General features: G+C 40.9%; 1 protein-coding gene across 2 annotated transcripts in view; it reads right to left on the bottom strand.

Moving 5' to 3' along the window:
* Positions 1 to 19,215, bottom strand: part of CALCRL (calcitonin receptor like receptor) — a 172,176-nt gene that overhangs the window by 126,553 nt on the left and 26,408 nt on the right. The window contains exons 2-3 of one of the 2 annotated variants that reach the window (XM_073647858.1): positions 18,645 to 18,806; positions 7,230 to 7,320 (exon numbers count right to left, since the gene is read on the bottom strand). In XM_073647858.1, the coding sequence (XP_073503959.1) occupies positions 7,230 to 7,280 (51 nt within the window). In that variant the 5' untranslated portion in view covers positions 7,281 to 7,320; positions 18,645 to 18,806. The remainder of the gene's footprint in view (positions 1 to 7,229; positions 7,321 to 18,644; positions 18,807 to 19,215) is intronic. The other variant, XM_073647857.1, reaches the window with a different exon arrangement.

The following is a 19,215-nucleotide window of genomic DNA, read 5'->3' as shown; positions in this document are numbered from 1 at the left end:
AAGAAAAAGGTAAAATGCTAGAACAGAATCATTATAAACCAGCAAGAATTATGTCTGTAGTTGGTAAATTATCTGACGGAGTTTAGAGATAAAAGTCATTATTTTAAATTAACAAAAAATAAATACATAAAGCTGAAAAAATAAAACTAAGAGTCCCAAAACACATTGATGTCATCCGAACCCACTGATTTTGGCCAATCATCTAATTTGGAAGGAGGTCTCCCAATTTTCCCATCGTAGATTATGGACATAAGATTTATGTGATTGGAATTCAATTGCCCAATCCTCGGGAAGATAAACTGTTGCCAGATAATCTGACATGAAATCAGAATAAACCTTTCCTGTTTTAGGTCAATTAGGATTGCCATAATTTTTAATATTTGCCAAATGCCAGAATAATGAGAGAGAAAATGTTTCAATGCAATTTTTATCACTTACTGCAAAGTCAAAAGTTTACATATATTTCTGGTTTCAACTGTATATACATACACACAGTATCTCACAAAATTTAATATAGCCAGCTTGGCCGTGGGACTGTCGGCGGTAAGCCCCATCACATACACCAAACTGATCCTATATATGGCTCACACTGCAGCTGCGGGTACCATCTCACTGAGACATGTACCACGCCGGTAAATGATTTTAGCCAGCATGATTACAAGACTGTCAGCATGTTGGCAAGCTGTCAGGCTAAACCGGTGTACTTATTTTGAAGATGAAATGTATGTAGACCCTATTTATGTTTCGACATAGATTCTCATTGGGAATGTGTCCCTGACGCGCATTTCGCAGGGATACCGACTTTTTCTAAGGCCCTTATGATTCTAAATAACAATATGGAGTTCAATAATCTGTCTTATAATTCATAAGGGACAATAGTCAGAGTTACCATTAATTTATGTTTCTATAATTGACCTCATAGAGATCTAGTGGATCACAGCTGCCTGAATTACAAGATAATCTCAACAACTGTGATCCAAGATACATCCATAAAGGATGTATGTGGAAATCACATGTTTTAATAAGTATTTGTTTTAATAATTTATTATAATAAAAGTTACATTTTATACACACTCCTGACCTGTTTGCTGCCACACACAGTTGACACCATTTGAACCAAATAAGTTTATCTTGGTCTCATCAGACCACAGGTCATGGTTCCAGTAATCCATGTCCTTAGTCTGCTTGACTTCAGCAGACTGCAGGCTTTCTTGTGCATTATCTTTAGAAGACGCTTCCTTCTGGGATGACAGCCATGCAGACCAAATTGATGCAGTGTGCGGCGTATGGTCTGAGCACTGATAGGTCCTCCACCCCTTTAACCTCTGCAGCAATGCTGGCAGCACTCATATGTCTATTTTGAAAAAACAACCACTGGATATGACGCTGTGCACGTGCACTCAACTTCTTTTGTCGACCATGGCGAGGCCTGTTCTGAGTGAAACCTATCTTGTTAAATCATTGTATGGTCTTGGCAGCTCAGTTTAAGGGTGTTGGCAATCTTGTTATAACCTAGGCCATCTTTATGTACAGCAACAATTCTTTTTTTCAGATCCTCACAGAGTGCATTGCCATGAGGTGCCATGTTGAACTTCAAGTAACCAGTAAGATAAAGTATGAGTGCAATAACTCCAAATTTACCACACATGCTCCTCAATTACACCTGAGACCTTGTAATACCAATGAGTCTCATGATACCGGGGAAGATAATGACTAATTGGGCACAATTTGGCCATTTTCACTTAGGGGTGTACTCACTTTTGTTGCCAGCAATTTAGACATTAATAGCTGTATGTTGAGTTATTTAGAGAGCACACCATATTTATACTGTTATACAAGCTGTACACTGACTACTTTACATTGTATCAAAGTGTCATATCTTCAGTGTTGTCCCATGAAAAAATATAATAAAATATTTTTGTGAGATATTGTATATACATATATATACAGTACAGACCAAAAGTTTGGACACACCTTCTCATTTAAAGATTTTTCTGTATTTTCTCGACTATGAAAATTGTACATTCACACTGAAGGCATCAAAACTATGAATTAACACATGTGGAATTATATACTTAACAAAAAATTGTGAAACAACTGAAAATATGTCTTATATTCTAGGTTCTTCAAAGTAGCCAACTTTGGCTTTGATGACTGCTTTGCACACTCTTGGCATTCTCTTGATGAGCTTCAAGACGTAGTCACCGGAAATGGTCTTCCAACAATCTTGAAGGAGTTCCCAGAGATGCTTAGCACTTGTTGGCCCTTTAGCCTTCACTCTGCGGTCCAGCTCACCCCAAACCATCTCGATTGGGTTCAGGTCTGGTGACTGTGGAGGCCAGGTCATCTGGCATAGCACTCCGTCATTCTACTTCTTGGTCAAATAGCTCTTACACAGCCTGGAGGTGTGTTTGGGGTCATTGTCCTGTTGAAAAATAAATGATGGTCCAACTAAACGCAAACCAGATGGAATAGCATGCCGCTGCAAAATGCTGTGGTAGCCATGCTGGTTCAGTATGCCTTCAATTTTGAATAAATCCCCAACAGTGACACCAGCAAAGCACCCCCACACCATCACACCTCCTCCTCCATGCTTCACGGTGGAAACCATGCATGTAGAGTCTATCGGTTCACCTTTTCTGCAACGCACAAAGACATGGTGGTTGGAATCAAATATCTCAAATTTGGACTCATCAGACCAAAAACAGATTTCCACTAGTCTAATGTCCATTCCTTGTGTTCTTTAGCCCAAACAAGTCTCTTCTGCTTGCTGCCTGTCCTTAGAAGTGGTTTCCTAGCAGCTATTTTACCATGAAGGCCAGCTGCACAAAGTCTCCTCTTAACAGTTGTTGAAGAGATGTGTCTGCTGCTAGAACTCTGTGTGGCATTGACCTGGTCTCTAATCTGAGCTGCTGTTAACCTGCGATTTCTGAGGCTGGTGACTCGAATAAACTTATCCTCAGAAGCAGAGGTGACTCTTGGTCTTCCTTTCCTGGGGCGATCCTCATGTGAGCCAGTTTCTTTGTAGCGCTTGATGGTTTTTGCAACTGCACTTGGGGACACTTTCAAAGTTTTCCCAATTTTTCGGACTGACTGACCTTCATTTCTTAAAGTAATGATGGCCACTCGTTTTTCTTTACTTAGCTGCTTTTTTTTTGCCATAATACAAATTCTAACAGTCTATTCAGTAGGACTATCAGCTGTGTATCCACCAGAATTCTGCACAACACAACTGATGGTCCCAACCCCATTTATGAGGCAAGAAATCCCACTTATTAAACCTGACAGGGCACATCTGTGAAGTGAAAACCATTTCCGGTGACTACCTCTTGAAGCTCATCAAGAGAATGCCAAGAGTGTGTAAAGCAGTCATCAAAGCAAAAGGTGGCTACTTTGAAGAACCTAGAGTATAAGACATATTTTCAGTTGTTTCACACTTTTTTGTTAAGCATATAATTCCACATGTGTTAATTCACACTTTTGATGCCTTCAGTGTGAATGTACAATTTTCATAGTCAAGAAAATACAGAAAAATCTTTAAATGAGAAGAGGTGTCCAAACTTTTGGTCTGTACTGTATATATATACACTGTGTGCAGAATTATTAGGCAAGTTGTATTTTAGAGGATTATTTTTATTATTGATCAACAACTATGTTCTCCATCAACCCAAAAGACACATAAATATCCAAGCTTAGTATTTTTGGAAGTTGGAGTGTTTTTTTTTTAGATTTGTCTATCTTAGGAGGATATCTGTTTGTGCAGGTAACTATTACTGTGCGGAATTATTAGGCAACTTAATAAAAACCAAATATAATCCCATCTCACTTGTTTATTTTCACCAGGTAAACCAATATCAGTGCACAAAATTTAGAAATAAACATTTCTGACATGCATAAACAAAAACCAAAAAAATTAGTGATCAATATAGCCACCTTTCTTTATGATGACACTCAACAGCCTTCCATCCATAGATTCTGTCAGTTGCTTGATCTGTTTTCGATCAACATTGCATGCAGCAGCCACCACAGCCTCCCAGACACTGTTCCGAGAGGTGTACTGTTTTCTCTCCCTGTAGATCTCACATTTTATGATGGACCACAGGTTCTCTATGGGGTTCAGATCAGGTGAACAAGGGAGCCATGTCATTATTTTTTCTTCTTTTAGACCTTTACTGGCCAGCCACGTTGTGGAGTAGTTGGATGCATGTGATGGAGCATTGTCCTGCATGAAAATCATGTTTTTCTTGAACGATACCGACTTCTTCCTGTACCACTGCTTGAAGAAGTTGTCTTCCAGAAACTGGCAGTAGGTCTGGGAGTTGAGCTTCACTCCCTCAACCCGAAAAGGTCCCACAAGTTCATCTTTGATGATACCAGCCCATACCAGTACCCCACCTCCACCTTGCTGGCGTCTGAGTCGGAGTGGAGCTCTCTGCCCTTTACTGATCCAGCCTCTGGCCCATCCATCTGGCCTATCGAGTCACTCTCATTTCATCAGTCCATAAAACCTTTGAAAAATCAGTCTTAAGATATTTCTTGGCCCATTCTTGACGTTTTATCTTATGTTTCTTGTTCTAAGGTGGTCATTTTTCAGCCTTCCTTACCTTGGCCATGTCCCTGAGTATCGCACACCTTGTGCTTTTTGATACTCCAGTAACGTTGCAGCTCTGAAATATGGCAAAACTGGTGGCGAATGTCATCTTGGCAGGTTCACGCTTAATTTTCCTCAATTCATGGGCAGTTATTTTGCGCCTTTTTTGGCTAACACGCTTCTTGTGACCCTGTTGGTTATTTGCCATGAAACGCTTGATTGCTCGGTGATCACACTTCAAAAGTTTGGAAATTTCAAGACTGCTGCATCCCTCTGCAAAACATCTCACAATTTTGGACTTTTCAGAGCCCTTCAAATCTCTCTTCTGACCAATTTTGCCAAAGGAAAGGAAGTTGCCTAATAATTAAGCACACCTTAGATAGGGTGTTGATGTCATTAGTCAACACCCCTCCTCATTACAGAGATGCACATCACCAGATTTACTTAATTGGTAGTTGGCTCTCAAGCCTATGCAGCTTGGAGTAGGACAACATGCATAAAAAGTATCATGTGATCAAAATACTCATTTGCCTAATAATTCTGCACACAGTGTATATATATATATATATATATATATATATATATATATATATATATATATATATATATATATATATATATATATATATATATATATATATACTGTATATATATATATAATATTGTAGGGATTCAGTCTCTCTGGTAGGCATTAGGTAATGTTTACACTAGCAATGCAGTTTTGGTCCAAACGTGCAGTTTTTATTGCTTTCCACAGGTTGCACAGCACTAAAAACAAAATCATAAACATAAATCCATAGCCTTGTCCAAATTGCCTCTTCAGAAAGGAAGAGGACTAGAACTCTATAGCGACACCTATTGGAAGCACCTATTGCCCCTCATCAGTGAAAAGTCTGTGCACTGACGAGGGACAATAACCCGAAACAACAACTGTGCAAATTGAAATTCTGGTTTGGCTTTAATCCTAAATCATATTGCAAGGCTCATTAAAGGGTCGATAGTGACTTTTTGGTTGCTGGTTTCTTGGCATCCATATAGGCAGCGTAGACTGTCACCGACATTTTCACACCACTAGTTCTGTACAACAGGAATCCTGTTCTATCGGTCCAGCACTAGCTGATCCAGTTCGAATCCTTCATTGTGAGTTAATACAAAAAAATTATAAATGGGTTAATTTTTAATTGTAGTAGTGCAGCAATAATAAAAATGGTAATAATAAATTGGTGAGGCCTAGTCCCAGTAAGATAGTATGTTAGTGTAGGAAGTACAATTGGGAGAGAAAGGTTGAACTGGATGGACCTAGGTCTTTATTCAACCTACGTTACTATGTTACAACCACGATAGGTGAGCAGTTCCCCCTTTCATCTAACATTATTTTCCTCCCTCGGATAAGACCCTATTGTGCTTGGTGTTCCCTCCATTTTCAAGAATGTTTGTGTGGAAGAATGAGCCAAAATCACACCTGAGCAATGCCTGCAACTAGTTTCTCCATACAGAAGGCGCCTTGAAGTTGTCATAAAAAACAAAGCCTTTTGCACAAAGCATTAATTAAATTTCATTAACCGTGTGCAATACTTTTTCCCTCTGTCATTTCTCATTATTACACATAATTTATGGACATCTATGGTTTGATTACTTTGCCTGTGTGGATTGGATGGGTTGTTACAGACATCTGGTGAGAATTTCAGAATTTCATGTTAATAGCACCTTTAGAAATACATTTACTTAGAAAACTGGCGACATGTTCAATACTTATTTCACCCGCTGTATATACAGTTAGGTCCAGAAATATTTGGACATTGATGGAATCTTCGTGATTTGGGCTTTGCATTTCAGTATTTTTTTTTTATTTAAAATTAAACAAATGACATGCAATTGAAGTGTAGACTTTCAGGTTTAATTACAGGGTTGAACAAAAATATCCAGTGAAATGTTTGGAAATTGCAATTATTTTACTACAAAGCCTCTTCATTTCAGGGGCTCAAAAGTAATTGGACAAATTAATTTTACCATAAATAAAACAAGGAGTCCTGGAAGTGTTGATATTGCCCCACAGAGCCCTGATCTCAACATCATTGAGTCTGTGTAGGATTACTTGAAGAGAAAAAAGTATTTGCTGAAGCCTACATCAACAGAAGATTGCTGGTTAGTTCTCCATGATGTTTGGAACAATTTCTCCTTATGGGGAGTGCCAAGCCACGGTAAGGAGAATTATAGGCCATACAAAGCTCCACTGCTAGTTTAAATAAGTAAATAACCTTTTCAGAGAGGAAGAGGACTGGAAAAGTCATATGGCAAGACTCGTTAAAAGGTCAATATTGACTTTTAAGATTGCTACATCCAATAGGTGGTGCTAGAGTTCAAGTTCTCTTCCTCTCTGAAGAGGCTATTTGTATATTTAACTCCTTAGTGGAGCATTGCATGATCCATAAGTCTTCTTACGTTGGCATGAAAAGCATAATGTACGTGTCTAAAACTGACAGTGACAATTTGTGGTTAAATGCGCGGAAATATAGCAAATTTTCAGTCAGTGTGAACTCACAATCGCAAATATGCCCCAAAATGTGTTTAAATGTATTCTAATATCAATTTATAAAAAGGAAATGTAAATTAGTGAGATAATAAAAATCATACTTACAGTTGTTACAATAGCAAGTAACATGTGAATTACAAGAAGATATTTCCCCATTGCTGAGAGATGTTGTAGGAGTCGGCTCTTCTTAAATTATCTGCAACATCAAAAGATGAAAGTTTGAATAATAAATGCTTTAAAAATTGCTTAAATTTAGATTAATTTAAAGGGATGCCCCATTGAAAACAAGTCATCACTCATCCATAGAATGGATGATAACTTTTGGATCATAGGGTCTGACTGCTGGGACCCCCATGGATCAGCAGAACGGGGCACGTTAATCTCCATTTAGAATAAAGAAACTATTTCCGGCAGCCCCACAGATAATCAATGGAGAGGTGGTCAGCTTGCGCATGATGCTTCATTCTAACAGGGATAAATGTTGCCCGTTCTGACGATCGGTGGGGATCTCAGCGGTTGGATGCCCCCAATCAATAAGTTGTGGATAGGTCATAACTTGCTTTCACTAGAGAACACCTTTTATTAAAATCACAAAATTATGTCTCAAAATAATTCAAATAAATGTAAACCCCTCTCATGCAAATTGTCAGGCTAATGGTATGATCCATGTGCCAGAGGCCCAGTAATTTACATGTTGACTTTAAAGTGAACCTGTCACCAGGTTTGGCCAATATGAGATACGGCCACCACCTTTCAGCCCTGGTATATAGCATTCTATAATGCTGCATATAAGCTCCCGATCTGACCTGCAAGAGAAGAAAAAGAGCTTTTATTAAACTCCCTTGTCCAGTCCGATGGGAGCCACTCGTCTGGCACCTCACTTCATCTTTCAATGCCGTCCTTCTTGCTTCATGTGGATGACGCGTCCCTACATCATCCACAAAGTGCTCCCCGGCATCGCGCTCCTGCGCAGGTGTACTTCTCTGCAGTTCACATGCGCCGGGGCTCTTTGACCTTTCCCGGTACCTGCACACTGCAGTACTTTGATTTGCCCTCAACAGGGAAGAGAAGTAGGCCTGCGCAGGAGCGCAATGCCGGGGACCCTGTGTGGATGAAGTAGGGACGCATCATCTAAACGAAGCAAGAAGGAGAGCGACATCGAAGGAAAAGGGAGGCACCGGACCAGGACCAGTGACACCCAATGGACCCAACTGCTCAGGGGAGTATAATAAAATGTGTTTTTCTTTTGTTGCAGGTCGGATCGGGGCACATACACAGCATATTAGTATGCTGTATATGAGGGCTGAAAGGTGGTGGCCATATCACACATGGGGCAAACCTGGAGACATGTTCCTGCTAATCACAACACATAGAACCATTGGCAGGATTAGGCTGTCAAACTAACAGCCAGATCTCTCCCTGTGATAGAGAACTGAAATAATCAGCTGTTGCAGTGCTATGCACATACAGTCATGGCCGAAAGTGTTGGCACTCTTGAAATTGTTCCAGAAAATGAAGTTTTTCTCCAAAAAAAATGATTGCAGTTACAGATGATTTGTTATACACGTTTATTTCCTTTGTGTGTAGATACACTCTTGGCCATGACAGTATCTACAGAAGTCAGAAAACATCGGCAATAAATCAGCCATATATAAACATACAATATAGAATTACAAAAGGTGACATTTTTTTCTGTACATGAAGATAGGCATATCACACTAGGGCCCCATGTAGGATAATTATAAAAACTGCAGAAAGAGGTTAATAAATACTGAATTGTGTTTCTCTGTTGTCTGCTGTAGTGCACAAAAAAATGAATTTTTGACGTCTTGTCTCCTGCAATGATCATTCACTCTCATAAAGTGCTGAAATCTGTCTGCAGTAATGGATATACTATCACATTCGCTGCCTAAACTCTATAGAGAAAGGAGGAGAGAGAAACCGGAGGTACACAAAAGAAGGCATAAGAAGAAATGCTCAGGCTTCTAGTGCAGGGGAGAAACAGATAGAAATGCAAATATAACTCATATAATGCTATTCCTCATGTACACAAAAATGACAACTATTTGTGAAAACTCACCAGAATGTGCATCTAGAAAGGGGTTATCTGGGACTATTTATTCTTATGGGCCTAGGTACTTACAGCAGGTAGTTGCTAATTACCTGCCTGTTCTGTCCAGCGCTGTCACTTAGCGAGCACAGAAGCTCCTGCCAGCGATTCTGCTGCTTCACATCAACAGAGCAGCTTTTCCTCTTCCAGTCTGTTCTGTTGATGGGGCGTTAGCGCCGATGTCATGCTGGTTGACAGCTGGCTTCACGCAGTTAGGCAACGGGCAGTCAGTTGTCAATCAGTAAGACATCAGTAGTCATTGCCTGTGAACAAAGCATTGTGGAAGAGAAGGTGCTGCTTTGTCGATGTAAAGTCATCAAAAGCAGCACAATTGCCAGCAGGAGCAGTCTGTGACCACTGTGAACCAGTAGAGATCAGCAGCGAGTAGAACAGGTAGGTAGTTAGCAGCTACCTGCGTGTAAGTTATGAGACCCATAAGAAAAAAAATCAAATATTCCCAGATAAGCCCTTTAAAGGGAATCTGTCAGCAGGTTTTTGCTACCTCATCTGAGAGCAGCATAATTTAGGAAAAGAAACCCCAAATCCAAAAATGTATCACTTAGTTTACTGGGTGCAGCTGTTCTGACACAATCAGAGATTTTAGATTTAGTAAGGCAGCAGAGCTGAGAAAGATAACTCCACCCATCCCAGGCACTCTCAATAAACAGTGAGGTGCTTAACACAGAAATGGAGGCAGAGTCGGACCAAGGCTCACTCGACCAGCTAGTCACAGAAATATTAATCACAAGGTGATTAAACCTTCAGTCAAAGTAAACAATACCACACAGCTGCAAACAGGGCCAGACTGGCCTGGCGGGGTATCAGGGAAATTCACGGTGGGCCCCTGCTGATGAGAGAGGGGTAAAAAAAAATGTATGTATATATGCATTCTCTTGATGAGCTTCAAGAGGTAGTCACCGGAAATGGTTTTCACTTCACAGGTGTGCCCAGTCAGGTTTAATAAGTGGGATTTCTTGCCTTATAAATGGGGTTGGGACCATCAGTTGTGTTGTGCAGAAGTCTTGTGGATACACAGCTGATAGTCCTACTGAATAGACTGTTAGAATTTGTTTTATGGCAAGAAAAAAGTAGCTAAGTAAAGAAAAACGAGTGGCCATCATTACTTTAAGAAATGAAGGTCAGTCAGTCCGAAAAATTGGGCAAACTTTGAAAGTGTCCGCAAGTGCAGTTGCAAAAACCATCAAGTGCTGTAAAGAAACTGTCTCACATGAGGACCGCCCCAGGAAAGGAAGACCAAGAGTCACCTCTGCTTCTGAGGATAAGTTTATCCGAGTCACCAGCCTGCAGCAGGGATTTTGGCCCACTCCTCCATGCAGATCTTCTCCAGGTCTTCCAGGTTTCGGTGCTGTCACTGAGCAACATTGAATTCCAGCTCTCGCCAAAGATTTTCTATTGGGTTCAGGTCTGGAGACTAGCTTGGCCACTCCAGGACCTTAAAATGCTTCTTACAGAGCTACTCCTTAATTGCCCTGGCTGTGTGTTTTGGGTCATTGTTATGCTGGAAGACCCAGCCACAACCCATCTTCAATGCTCTTACTGAGGGAAGGAAGTTGTTAGTCAAAATCTCACAATACATGACCACATCCATCCTTCCTTCAATACGGTGCAGTCGTCTTGTCCCCTTTGCAGAAAAGCATCCCCCAAAGTATGATGTTACCCCCATCATGCTTCATGGTTGGGACGATGTTTTGGGGGTTGTACTCCTCCTTCTTCTTCCTCCAAACATGGTGAGTGGAGTTGATACCAAAAAGTTCTATTTATTTTGGTCTCATCTGACCACATGACCTTCTCCCATGCCTCCTCTGGATCATCCAAATGGTCATTGGTGAACTTCAAACAGGCCTGGACATGTGGAGGCATGAGCACGGGGACATTGCGTGCCCTGCAGGATTTTAATCCATCACGGTGTATTGTGTTACAACAGTAATGTTTGAGACTGTGGTCCCAGCTCTTTCAGGCCATTGACCAGGTCCTCCCGTTTAGTTCTGGGCTGATTCCTGACCTTTCTCAAAATTATCCTTACCCCATGAGACAAGATCCTGCATGGAGCCCAAGACCGAGGAAGATTGACAGTTATCTTGTGTTTCTTCCATTTTAACAAAAAACACTTGATATAGTGCAGTGCACATTACAGTTCTTTTGCACACTGTATAGTTTGTACAAGGCACACGTTTTAGTAAGAGAGGCCAAAAAATGAACAAGTAATAACACTATTTATGGTAGCTGTCGTGTGGACTCCTAGAGTCAATTCTCCTGGTGGGCCCTAGGCACCCCAGTCCGACCCTGGCTGCACATATGACACATCGTTCAGTGTTTTAACGCCCATCTCATACTGCCCTCAGATTACAGAGCAAAAACCTGCTGACAGATTCCCTTTAAACAGCTTATCACACTATGATAATAACAGTTTAGATTGAGCTAGTTTAAAACCGGCTAAAACAGCACAGAAGAAAAAAGAAAAGAGCTCAGGCCATTACAGGAAAGCACATCTTTAACGGTGATTTCTATATGATAAAAACTTGTTGAAAAAAATCATGCTTGGTAAAACAATGGAAAAAGTTGATCTAGGTGCCTGTAATTTGTGCACAATTTTACACGGATACTTCTCACACGACTTAAGTAGATGAAAACTTGCAAATAGAAATGTCTGCACAGTTTATTCCAATATGACTGATGCATCTAGAACAATTAATTTTCCTAAGGGGCCATTGAGAGAGCGTGACTCTTGTGGAGGGACGAATCAATAGGCTGAAATTAATTATGCTCAGTATTAATATTAACATATTATTGTTTTAATATATATATATATATTATCACTTAATATTGTCCAGATTTACGTATACTGACATCCCCCTATATACAGAATGAGCCCCCACACAGTCTCCTTATATACATCATGAGACCCGACAAAGCCTCAATCAAACAGTATGAGCCCTGACACAGCCTCCCTATGTCCAGCATAAGCCCCCACATAGCCCTCTATATACAGAATGAGCCCCACATAGCCTCTCTATACACAATGTGAGCCCCCACATAACCCCTGTATACAGTATGAGCCTCCAAATAGCTTCCTATATACAGTATGAGCCCCCACATAGCCTGCTATATACAGCATGAGCCCCCGCAAAGTCTCCAATATACAGCATGAGCCCCCACACAACCCCTTATATTCAATATGAGCCCCCACATAACCACCTATATACAGCATGAACCCCAAAATAGCCTCCAATATAAAGATTAAACTCCCACACAGCCCCTAAATACAGTATGAGCCCCCACATAGCCTCCAATATACAGTATGAGCCCCCACATAGTCTCCTAAAAACAGTATGAGCCGCCACATAGCCTATTTACAGCATGGGCCCCTACATAGCCTCCATTATACAGCATGAGCCCCCACATAGCCCCCTATATTCAATCTGAGCCCCCACATAGCCTCCAATATACAGCGCAAGTCCCTACAAGTGTACGAAGGAGGTCACTGCCTCCACGGGATGGATGTATTTGTGCGATAATTTGGAATTTCAATTGAGTGATGGAATGTCCAGCAGGGCTGTGGAGTTGGTAAGCCAAACCTCCGACTCCTCAATTTCCCTGACACCGACTCCAACTCTGACTTCACGACTCCGACTCCCTCATACATGGCTCATGTTTAAGTGATAAATTTACTGTAGAGCAGATTCATCTCCGCTAAAAGTCTAGACCCTTAGATCAGGAATAGGACAGACATTTATAGGACATTTCATAACTTTCCCAAATTCTTATGAAAAAAATATTCCCCACAAACTGCATTGAACTACTGTACCCAATTTATTATATATTTTAGGAGTTTGAGTCGGTCCATTTTATACCGACTCCGATTCCACCAAAATGGACACAGACTCCGACTCCACAGCCCTGATGTCCAGCTGTGATAAAGTGGTGAGGTATAGGTAACAGTAAGTTCTTACATTGGATAGTGGACTTGTGTTTTGAAATGCGATCTTTGATCTGTTGGGTAGTCTCCCCTACACACAGAAGGCACAGGGACATTTGATCAAATAGATCACGTAAGATGAGTCGCATAAAAAAAAAATCTTCTATCGGGTAATGTTTACCCATATATATTCCCTCCGGTTCACGTGCCCTTAGCGCCTCTCTCCTGCTGCCAGCGGTGAATACTGCAGTCCTCATTGTGCGCTGATCTCCAAGTTAAAGTTCATCTTCCTGGGCAATCCGGTATGCTGGGCAACTATGTATTTTTGACCTTTGGTGACACACTGTTCTTACTTAATTTTTCTCTTTCTTTTCTTATTCTATACAGATTACTTATTTCACTCTGGGATACTGCACCCTCATTAGAATATCTCTTATACCTGCTTCCTCTTGGTGTGCGGATTCTTCTCTGGTAGGGAGACTACCTCACCTGGGTCTAAGGACATCATCTTTTTCTCTTCCTTATGGCATTTCTTTCTTTTCTTCTTTCTTCCTCCATTCGTGATATCAACTTATATAATGGGGTACTACCTGGATCCTTTCTCTGATTTTGTACTATATGCAATTCTATTAACTATCACTGACAATTTTCGTTTTCACTACATGAACCATTGATATGATACTGTATACCGTATATGCATATATGTTTTCCAGCACACTAATTAAGGTCTTCTATTGATCAAAACATTTGTGTTTTATTTGGATTGCTTTTCTACATTAAAAATCATTCATCTTCATCATTTTGAGTGTCAAGTCTCTTATACTAGAAGTTACAGGATAGGATCCTACTTGAGCACCTTATGGACAGAAGTGCAGTGAATATTTTCTATATCATTATATGAATTGGTCATCAAACGCATTGAAGTGGAAAAACTCTTTGCAGTGAATATTTTCTATATCATTATATGAATTGGTCATCAAAATCATTGAAGTGGAAAAACTCTTTGTTACCATTTTCCACCTATTCCTTTAATGGCGTTTTCCCCCATTCATCCCCTGTCCATAGTGATCATAATTGGTGTTCTGAGCCCACCCTGTCCCTCCTCACTCCACAACTACAGTGAGGGGAACTTTGAATGTAGCAATGGTCGAGCATTTGCTCTGTTGTTCCATTCACTGTCTGAGGCTGATGAAAACAGCCATGCACTGTCCTTGACTGTGTCCATCAGTCCCATGCACCTTGAAGAGCAGAATCATGCATACTCATCTGTTGCTTCATTCAAAATTTCCTTACTGCGGTTGGACACTGGGGAGGAACAGGGGTCCCGAAAGACACATTCTATTGTTCATGGGAGTCCCAACGGTGGAGTCCTCAACAATCAGGCATTTAGCATATGTCAAATGGATGGGCGATACATTTCAAAAATGGGAAAGCCCTTTAACTTATTTTGGTTGCACATTTTGAAACCTACTCCAATTCACCCATGCATTCTTCAGAGGTGTATCAAGGTTTTCCAGTACCCGGGGCAAGAATTTAGTTTGGTATCCCCCTCTCAAGCGTTTTGACCAATCATTCATATGCGATTTGCACACTTACAATCAAATGCCTACGAGGTGCTCTTCCTAATACTTTCAATGTTCGAAAAACTGAGAGAAGCAGGAAGAAAAGCTAGTTATCACGTGATCATAAGTATGAAAATCGCATATGAGTGAAGTGTGATGACTGATGGAACCTGCAAGCAGAGCTGAATCCTGACAGCGAGTATATTACACTCTTTTAGGATTGCCATGCTGCAGGGCTTCGTTTTATAATTAAAGAGCTCGTCCAGGTTTGAGATGAAAGTCTGTAGTCACTCTATGTGACTGCAGGCTTCTGAGCTTCGGAATTCCCACAGCGCATGCACTGCACACTTTTAGGATTTTCCCTATCCGGTGGCAAGAATGGACGATCATGTGAGCATAAGTAGGTTATTTGTATACTTCTGGCCACAAAGTATACTCAAATTTCTTCCCCCTTCTCCTAATTACAATAAATCTTCTGTGTCTTCAGCTCCAGTGGAGCACTTACCACATCAAACTTCCGCCACCTATGCGGCGCTGAGGAGTGACGTCAGAAGTGTGATCACATGACCTGATCACGCTGCTGACTTCGCCTTGACCCGGGAGTGCCGGCAGTCAGGGATTTAACTGATCACTGGGAGCCGCGCGCTGCAGCTTCTCTGAGCTGGCTGTCAGCTTGGCAGCCGGCCCAGGAAACGGCTGACTCCCACTATGAGGAGCAGCAGAATACTGCCACCGGAGAGACACCTCGGACCGCCGAATCAGGTGGCCCGACAGCGCTCCCCCCCCCCGTCAGCTGCACCGGGGGCAAATGTATATGTTCTGGGGAGGTTTCTTAAAGTGTCTAAGCATTCATACAGACATAGCTGTGAATCACTGATTTGGACTGCCCACGGGACCTCAGAGCCAAGAATTAGCAGGGATTTAAATGAAAAAACAAAACAACATGGTGCTGGCAGATCAGACATGGTGTTCAACATGACTGGTTCTTTTTAATGCAACAGTTTATTTTTTTTATATTTTCACATATTTTTGTCCACTTATTTTGCATTTCTCTGGTGAAGAAGATGTATACATTGTAGATGGAGCACTAGAAAAAGTCATAAATTACCAGTTTGCTTTGCATATGTAAGGCCAAAAAAATATTTTGCTAAAATATTTCTTGTCATTGAACAAACAGATGCAGAGAAAGGTCAGCCAAGTTTTTATTTTTAGTTAGGGAAAGTGCGCCACAGAAGAAGCTGAATGGCAGCATGTGAAAGCAGTTATCTGCTGTATTATTTGGGCACTTGTTGCCACTATTATTTGGACAATTTTTGTCATTTAGTATTTTTAGTATAAAAACTTTTTAGTATAAAACTATCATTTATGCATTGTATAATACTAATATTTAAATAGTCATTTAACAACTACTGCAGTGTCATAATGAAGGTGTTTGGTATAGCCATCAATCAGATTATGGTTTTCATTTTACCACTGATAGAAAAAAATAAAATAGTATGTAGTCTGCTTACTACAGGAATCTGATCTAATTTTGTCTCATAAATGAGGCACAAAATGATGGTGCTCTTATCTAGATATTGAATAATAAAAATATATTAAATTCTAAAAAGCTGGAGAATAAGTTGGAGGCAAATAAATACACACACACACACACACATATATATATATAATATATACAGTATATAATATACACTGCTCAAAAATAAAGGGAACACTAAAATACCACATCCTAGATATCACTGAATGAAATATTCCAGTTACAAATCTTTATTCATTACATAGTGGAATGCATTGAGAACAATAACAATAAAAATGATCAATGTAAATCAAAAGTAATATCCCATGGAGGTATGGATTTGGAATGATACTCAAAATCAAAGTGGAAAATCAAATTACAGGCTGATCCAACTTCAGTGGAAATGCCTAAAGACAAGGAAATGATGCTCAGTAGTGTGTGTGGCCTCCACGTGCCTGTATGACCTCCCTACAACGCCTTGGCATGATCCTGATGAGGCGGTGGATGTTCTCCTGATGGATCTTCTTCCAAACCTGGATTAGAGCATCAGTCAATTCCGGTACAGTCTGTGGTGCAACATGGCGTTGGTGGATGGAACAAGACATGATGTCCCAGATGTCCTCAATTGGATTCATGTCTGGAGAACAGGCAGGCCAGTCCAAAGCATCAATGCCTTCATCATGCAGGAACTGCTGACACACTTCAGCAACATGAGGCCTAACATTGTGATGCATCAGAAGGAACCCAGGGTCCACTGCACCAACATATGGTCTCACAAGGGGTCTGAGGATTTCATCCCAGTACCTAATGGCAGTAAGGGTACCTCTGGCTAGCACATGGAGGGCTGTGCGGCCCTCCAAAGAAATGCCTCCCCACACCATTACTGACCCACTGCCAAACCGGTCATGCTGAAGGATGCTGCAGGCAGCAGAACGTTCTCCACAGTTTCTCCAGACTCTGTCACATCTGTCACATGTGCTCAGTGTGAACCTGCTCTCATCCATGAAGAGTACATGCACCAATGTGGAATCTGCCTATCTTGGTATTCTCTGGCAAATGCCAATCGCCCTGCATGGTGTTGGGCTGTAAGTACAACACCCACTTGTGGACGTCGGGCCCTCATACCACCCTCATGGAGTCTGTTTCTGACAGTTTGTGCAGACACATGGATGTTAGTGGCCTGCTTGAGGTAATTTTGCATGGATTTGGCACTGATCCTCCTTGACAAAGGAGGAGGTAGCAGTCCTGCTGCTGGGTTGTTGCCCTACTACGGCCCCATTCACGTCTTCTGGTGTACTGGCCTGTCTCCTGGTATCTGCTCCATGCTCTGGACACTGTGCTGACAGACACAGCTACCCTTCTTGCCACAGCTTGCATTGATGTGCCATCCTGGATGAGCTGCACTACCCGAGCAACTTCTGTGGGTTGTAGACACCACCTCATGCTACTGTACCTCTAGGGGTGAGAGCAATGACAAAATGCAAAAGTGACCAAAACAACAGCCAAAAAGATGAGAACTAAGAAATGGTCTGTGGTCACCACCTGCAGAACCACTCCTTTATAGGGGTTGTCTTGCTAATTGCCTATTATAATAAAATGGTAACAAAGTGGCTTAAGGAAAACAAAGTCAATCCCTATATTTACCACCAGTAAAATATTAACACCTATACTCACCTCCAGTGTCGGGGATTGCGTGACATTGTTAATAATAATCACGATTTACAAATTGCCAAAGGCAAATAAACCCTACCTAAAGACTACTAGAATATAACCTTTATTGATAAAGTTAATAATAGGGCTACGATGCAATTAAAAACACACTAATTGATGGTAGTCCAGCATCACTGGGATACATTTGTCCAGACCATTAGTCAATGGGATGAGGCATATAGAACAATATAACTATCACTACTGGGATACCGTTACCCAGATAAAAGCTCATCATCTCTGTAATGTCACCTCTATGACTGAATGGCTTAAAATAGTATGATATATCTAAAGTACAACAGTGTGGCCACGGAACAACACTTCTGATTACTAAATAACAATGACTACCTAGTCAACCAGTGCTATTAAAATTTATAGTAACCAATAGCCTCCTCAACATGTTTCACCATACTGGCATCTTCAGGGGGAATGAGGCTACAAAGGCTGCTAAACAGATCCCATGGTCTTATAAAGAGTAGGTTATGATGTCATTCAAAGTCACTCAATGTCCCTCCACCACACAGTCAAAAAATACATGGCGGTTTGACATAAAATTAATAATATATAAGTTCTCCTGTGGTTGGTGAATGAATAGGTCAATTGCCAAAAAACAATGTGATAGGTGTATATGTCTCTTTAAGAATAAGGCTCATCTGTACAATTGCATAAACGCCAGTAATGTACATACAGTCATGTGTAGCCAGTGCAGGGGTCCTTCCGGGTTAACATGAACGCACATTCCCACCAGCGCCTGTCCAATAGGGGAGAACGCCATTAATGTGTATACAAACACATGTAGCCAAAGCAGGAGTCCTTCCAGGTCAGCATGAAGGCACATTCCCGCCGGTGCCTGCGTATAAAGCAGATAGAATGGGTAAATGTAATCCAGCAGGGACTGATTACTAATTATAGAGAAAGGATGAGCTTTTATCTGGGTAACTGTATCCCAGTACGGACTAGTTATTAACACTATCACCAATTCATCTATCTATTAAATCTAGGTAATTGTATCCTTCAAGTGACTGGTCACTAATATTTATACAAAGATATTTATTGTATTTAATTGCCTCTATATTAAATCCGGGTAATTGTATCCCATTTGACTGGTCTATTCTCCTTACTTAACCCCTTTGGATCCATTGACTACCATCAAATGCATCTTAGCCCCATTGTTAACTTCATCAATAAAGGTTATATTTCAGTAGCCTTTGGCAATTTGTAAACAGTGATGAATTAGCCTTCGCTGACTTCTTGAACAG

This window comes from Phyllobates terribilis, unplaced genomic scaffold (genome assembly GCF_046119375.1).
Source record: "Phyllobates terribilis strain yellow unplaced genomic scaffold, ASM4611937v1 Scaffold_9__5_contigs__length_417890890, whole genome shotgun sequence".
Classification (NCBI taxonomy): Eukaryota; Metazoa; Chordata; class Amphibia; order Anura; family Dendrobatidae; genus Phyllobates; species Phyllobates terribilis.
This window is presented reverse-complemented; position numbering and strand designations above follow the sequence as displayed.